General features: G+C 48.1%; 2 protein-coding genes across 2 annotated transcripts; one reads left to right on the top strand and one right to left on the bottom strand.

Moving 5' to 3' along the window:
• Nucleotides 1-961: 961 nt before the first annotated feature.
• On the top strand, nucleotides 962-2064 carry FTJAE_1301 (uncharacterized protein; the record flags this gene model as incomplete). The annotated part of the gene is made up of 2 exons (XM_037346109.1): nucleotides 962-1603; nucleotides 1663-2064. The coding sequence occupies 2 exons, from the start codon at nucleotides 962-964 to the stop codon at nucleotides 2062-2064; spliced, it is 1044 nt and encodes a 347-aa protein (XP_037211590.1).
• Nucleotides 2065-3379: 1315 nt separating this feature from the next.
• FTJAE_1300 (uncharacterized protein) lies at nucleotides 3380-4222 on the bottom strand (the record flags this gene model as incomplete). The annotated part of the gene is made up of 1 exon (XM_037346099.1): nucleotides 3380-4222. The coding sequence occupies one exon, from the start codon at nucleotides 4220-4222 to the stop codon at nucleotides 3380-3382; it is 843 nt and encodes a 280-aa protein (XP_037211589.1).
• Nucleotides 4223-5402: the final 1180 nt, after the last annotated feature.

Genomic DNA, 5402 nt, shown 5'->3' with positions numbered 1-5402 from the left:
ATCGTTCCGAACTTGTTCATCCTTGTGAGAACACCATCCAAAACCGTTCCACCGACATTCCCAAAGTAGATATCAACTTCATCTGGTGTCGCCTCCTTCAGACCCTGCAGAAACGCGGGACTTTTGTAGTCAACGCACGCCTGAGCACCGAGATGATCTCTCACCGGCAACGTCGACAAGGTCATGCTAAACTAAACCACTGTGCCAGAGGCCTGCATAAAAGTGTAAGGTCCCTACACTAGGAGCCTAAGGCAACAGGGCTTATATTTTAGTTAGGACTCCCCGTCTTGGAAGAACCTTAAATTTAAGTTGCCCAATTAAACTGAGTAATTTCTTATCGCCAACGGGGTTTTAATCTACGCGATCTTATCTAATCTACCCGCTGACTTGGACAAATCTAGATCCAGATTGCCAAGACCTCAGTAGTGATGACCCTTGTCTATCTTGTCTTATGACCGTAAGACGCCAAGACTGTAGAATAGTTTCGGGTAACGTCTTTAAGAATTGTTAAAGAACCTGCTCTATTGGGATATCAAATGCCTCACACAGCCGCACTTATGCGTCAAGGCCCAGCGGTCAGTCATAGTATCCACAAGCAGGACGCCCTCGCGACGTTGTCTAGATCTTTGTGGACTTCTCATTTCGTAATACGAGTCAAGGTTCTGCTCAAATGGCCCCCAATACTACAAGTAACCCTTATTACAGAAGAATACTATGGTCAGAGTCGGAAGGTCATGGTGGAAAACAACTCATCCTACGACGGACACGCCTCTTAGCGACCGGTGATTCGGCGGCAAAGTTGTACCCATACAAAAACAGGAGAGACCACAGGAATACGAACGGCTGAACGAAATCTATAAGAAGTGATGTTTTCCCGCTCAAGAAAGACTTTTTTCATCATCCCAAGGCATCTCTCTCCTATCTCCCAGCCCTTCATCCTCTCGCTTTCCGATCGTCCAACATGAAGTTCACCAAGCTCAGCCTGGTCACGGCACCACTCGTCCTCACAGCTTTTGCTGCTGAGCAGAACCTCCACCTGGTCCTTGAGCGCGACCTCGTCAACTCCAAGTCGGCCATCACCGTCTGGAACAACGACCAGACCGAGGTCCTGGGCAAGTCATGCACCAACTCTCTCACCGATGGTGCTTTTCTCAAGCACGCCATCTCATTCTCTGTGAGCAAGAACGGCGCTGGCAACGTGACAGTCGGTGACGATACTTACCGCATCGGCGACGGCGACGCTGGCTCCATTGCCTGCGGACGAATTGCTGCCGAGGACGAGCTGGTTATTAACTGCGTCGTGCCTGTCAAGGGACTTGGTAAGAACCTCAAGCCTCTTGCCAAGCGGTCCTTACGAGAGTGCTTCCCCGATGGGTCTCTCGGAGTCGCCAAAGCCATGGACGTCTTCGAGGGCAAGGTCGATGGGGAGATCCCTTCTGACGTACTGAGCCAAGTCCCCGAGCTGTCTCAGAAAGAGATTGACGATTATGTCAAGACGGCCGGCCTCTCTAAGCGCCAGACAGGCTGTGGTAATTGGGTTACCCAAACCCGTCCGGTCGGCAACGGCAATCCCCACCAGAATCCATTGCATATCCAGCTCAGTGTAGGCCTAACAGTGTCTTATCGTTCTTTTTTGAAATTCTATACTGACACATTATATAGGAAGCCATGGAGTGCCCCGCAAACAATCAATGCGTTGCAGGTAGATTCGAGTCGCGGTCCTTCTCGATTGGCTGGAGCGCCAACGCCGCTGTTTCATGGATCAGTGCCGGTTTCAGCGTTGTCCAGACTATCGACACTGGTAACAATTACGAGTGTTGGGGTAACCCTCGAGACTGGTTCGCCGTTTGGAAGAAGCAGGCCCAGACGGCCTATACTGTCCAACAGGGTATCTACAACTCGTGTACCAGTTCATGGCAGCCTGTCGGCGGGCACATCATTATCTGGTCACCCAATGCGCAGAACAGGCGGGGAAACTATTACTGCGTGTTTGGACGCCAGTATGTTCGCGCTATTGGCGACAGGTGGCTGGATACCTCGGCCGGTGAGCCTGGCGGTCCCTAGGCGGTTGGTACTACTACTTTCCAGGGATGAGCATTGGGGTGCCTGATGTCATCCGAGGAGGATTGTCCCATAAGTAAATTACTGGATGGCTACTATTGCCCATGGGCCTCTGAGTCCTTGATAAACGTGGACTTGAGTCCTTGTTCAAGGCTGGGTGGGTTATCAAAAGGCCATTGCCTGACAGATTATATTCGTTTTATCCCATTGAAAGTCTGTAGAGTTTTAAGAAAGTTGATCGTTATCTAACCCAGGCCCTCTGATTAGTCTCGCCATCTGGCCTACCAGTATCTTGCATCTGTGACTGCCTACTTCCACTATCTTTATTAATATAGCCAAAATAGCATTAAGTTCTTTAAGCTTTATCTCCTTATTGATCTCAAAGTCTCTCAAAGAGTCTTGTTTCTCGTCGTGCTCTTTCCACACGACTGCAGAATACATAATGCCTTTCGCACAAACGATGCAGTAACGGTTTGGTGGATGATTAGTCTCTCCACTTACTTGAAGGCTGGGGGCCCTTTCGTAACTATCACAAGTTGGTCTGGAGATGAGACGTGGCAGAATTCGCGTGCACCCTAAGCAAAAGCGTTCTGGGACTAGAGTTAGAATGTACCAGAACGGGGTAGTGAGCGGGCGCCGGTGTATGATCAGACGTACCAGGATTATCGGTGTTATTCTTCTGCCGATATGTTTTAGGTGGGATTTGAGTGAAAATTCTTGTTTTCTAGTAAGAATCTTGTAAGAGTAGTGGAATGCTCATGTCCCAATGTTTCAAGTGCGCCGTCTGTGAGCTCATATACCTTTTTGCTGCTGTACTTCGTAGGAAAGCCGCCCAGGTAACTACTTGTCACAGTCAAGGCCTGACTGATCAGGTGCTTGAAGACTTTCAATGGTGACTGACTGTTAGCAGACTGCTCCTATTCAGGCACGTCACTTCATTGGCCCTACATCGGCTTTACCTGGACCGAAAACCCTCCCGCCAGATGTTGCTGGTGCTCAGCAGTCTTTTCTAACATGGCGACATGAAGCTCTTGTTAGTGATTTTACCAATTGAATATCCACAATACAGAATTGCTTAAGTATTTTGCATGCTGTCTAAACTGTGTTTTTGAGAGTGTTATTTTCAGTACATAGGCCTGATAGCTGATGCTAATTATGCGTCTCACTCCAATTCCTCATGCTTTAACATTGCTTAAGTCTTCTATTCGTCGTGTAACTATCTGATTCAATTAAGGGGCTACGAAGACTATTGAAGAAATGCCCCTGGTACCTAAAGAAATTCCTCAATTCTTATCATCAGGACCAACTATACCTCGAACTACTTTCTTGCTTCACGATAAGCCCGAGAAGCATCGATGCATTCTTGACATCTTTCTCCAGGACCCACGGCAGGCCTGTCGCATCCACCTCTATAGCATTTGCCTTCTGCTCTTTTCCTCTCTCGATACGCAATTCCACTTCGTCTCCTGATTTTCATGTGATATTCACATGATATCTTTCCTGGGGCAACGCGGTTACTGCATGGTGCTTCCGAGCACATCTCGTTTGCTAGTCTTTCTTCTTTGTTCTTTTTTCGCTTCTCCTGTTGTTGAACCTCATTGGCTGAACGGCCTTCGTAAATGATAGGATTGGACATAGATCCAAGTCGGTGCGTTTGGGCTGCTTGACTGCCACTAGGCCCAGGTCTCGAGTCCGGAGGGGCTTGAGGGTAGTAGTTGGAAGGCTGTGCGCTAGAACCGACACTCGGATATCCTTGAGAGCTGCCACTGGTTCCACGTCTCGGATCTTGAGGGGCTTGTCCATAGTAGCTGGAAGGCTGTGCACTATATCCGGCATTTGGAGGTCCGCGAGAGCTTTGCCCCTGATTATAAGCCTCGTTTTCCAAAGCTGTCCTACGCAAATCTTGTTGTCGAGCGGGATTCTGATACGTCCTCGGCAGAGGAGCTGGGTTATGTGGCAGCCCGGGTATAGAATGACTGCTAGGACTGTTCAAAAGAGACATTGAGGGTTCTTGTACTGTGTGAATTATGGGCTCATCTGGATTCGAGTAGGTGCCGGTTTGGTAGGGATAAGTGTTTTGGGGCTGACTGCGGTTGCTAGCCCACTGAGCGTCCCGGACAGCCTGAGCCCGTCGGGCTTGCTCATCATTGTTATATGACATTGTTGTGATGTTGTATTTGTTGGTGACGTTAAGCGTTTCTGTGAAGAATAATGGTTCAGTTGTTGATTGCGTTTATTGTCTTGTGTTTGATGCACCAGTCCAGGTCCGGGGACTCACTGTTATATATATCGCAAACACTCCTTACTTCGCCAATTACTGACACCTACAGAGCCTGCTGTGATGCACTCGGTTTCTCTCTGTGTATCAGTGAAATGCTCGTTGAAGCGCTCTACCTCACTGTCGCAAGACATGAACAGCAGTTGTTGGACACACAAGCTGAGCTTTCTGAGCTTCTGATTCCGTGTCCCTACAGAGACAGCATATCAGGGCTATCACCATAGTGATTAATATCGACTGTTCTTGATCGGCGTGTCATTGATGGATGTTCTTCTGTGAAACGTCAGTACAGTAAGTGAAGAGCCTGACATAGTGATTCAGTGCTTATTATCTGTCGCAGTCAAGCTTGGTGGCCTTTCACCAGCAAGGAGCTTTTCATAATCCCTCTTACGGCATCAGGATTTTATTGATCAGAATCTCAATCCAATTCGTCTTGTGCCCTCTTTCTTCTTGTTCACCGGAATAAGGATCCAGCTTTATCACTTGACATGGTTCAAGTAAATCCTTCTACACTTCACCTTGACATGAAACAACCATGTCTACAGTCATGACTTTGAATGTTGAGACAGATGTGAAAGGTCCTTCTTGAAGAAGTATTGAACCAGCTTATTTAATGTATACTACCGAAATTCTCTTCATCTTTCTGCCTCTCTTCTTCTTCTCCTCTCCGCCGCCCTCGATTGATCAGAACACCGCCGACACTGACCATACCCAGGCATCAGCTCCCTTCCACACCGACACAGTCCCATTTGCCTGAAACGATGCCTTGGGTTGCGAACCTGTCCATAGCAAACTCCACATCGCAGAAGAGAGCCAGCATCTCGTTTATAGCAATTGATGCAAATATGATTTTCGCTAAGAATTTCCTTTTCATAGTCGTTGAAAGCTCGCCTTATGTTCATGTGGTGTGGACACAACAGATTTCCAGGATCGTCGACGTCGGCTGTACATATTAGGCAAAACTCTAGTGGAAGAGCGTGAGGGTCACTTTGTCGGCGATGCTCACACTCATGGCAGCGTATCCCGAATGTGGGCAGAGCTGTTCTACAATTGATGCAATATA

The sequence above is a fragment of the Fusarium tjaetaba genome (genome assembly GCF_013396195.1).
Source record: "Fusarium tjaetaba strain NRRL 66243 chromosome Unknown NRRL66243_c0000025, whole genome shotgun sequence".
NCBI classification, from domain to species: domain Eukaryota; kingdom Fungi; phylum Ascomycota; class Sordariomycetes; order Hypocreales; family Nectriaceae; genus Fusarium; species Fusarium tjaetaba.
Note: the sequence above shows the minus strand (reverse complement) of the source record. Positions and strands in the feature narration are given on the sequence as shown.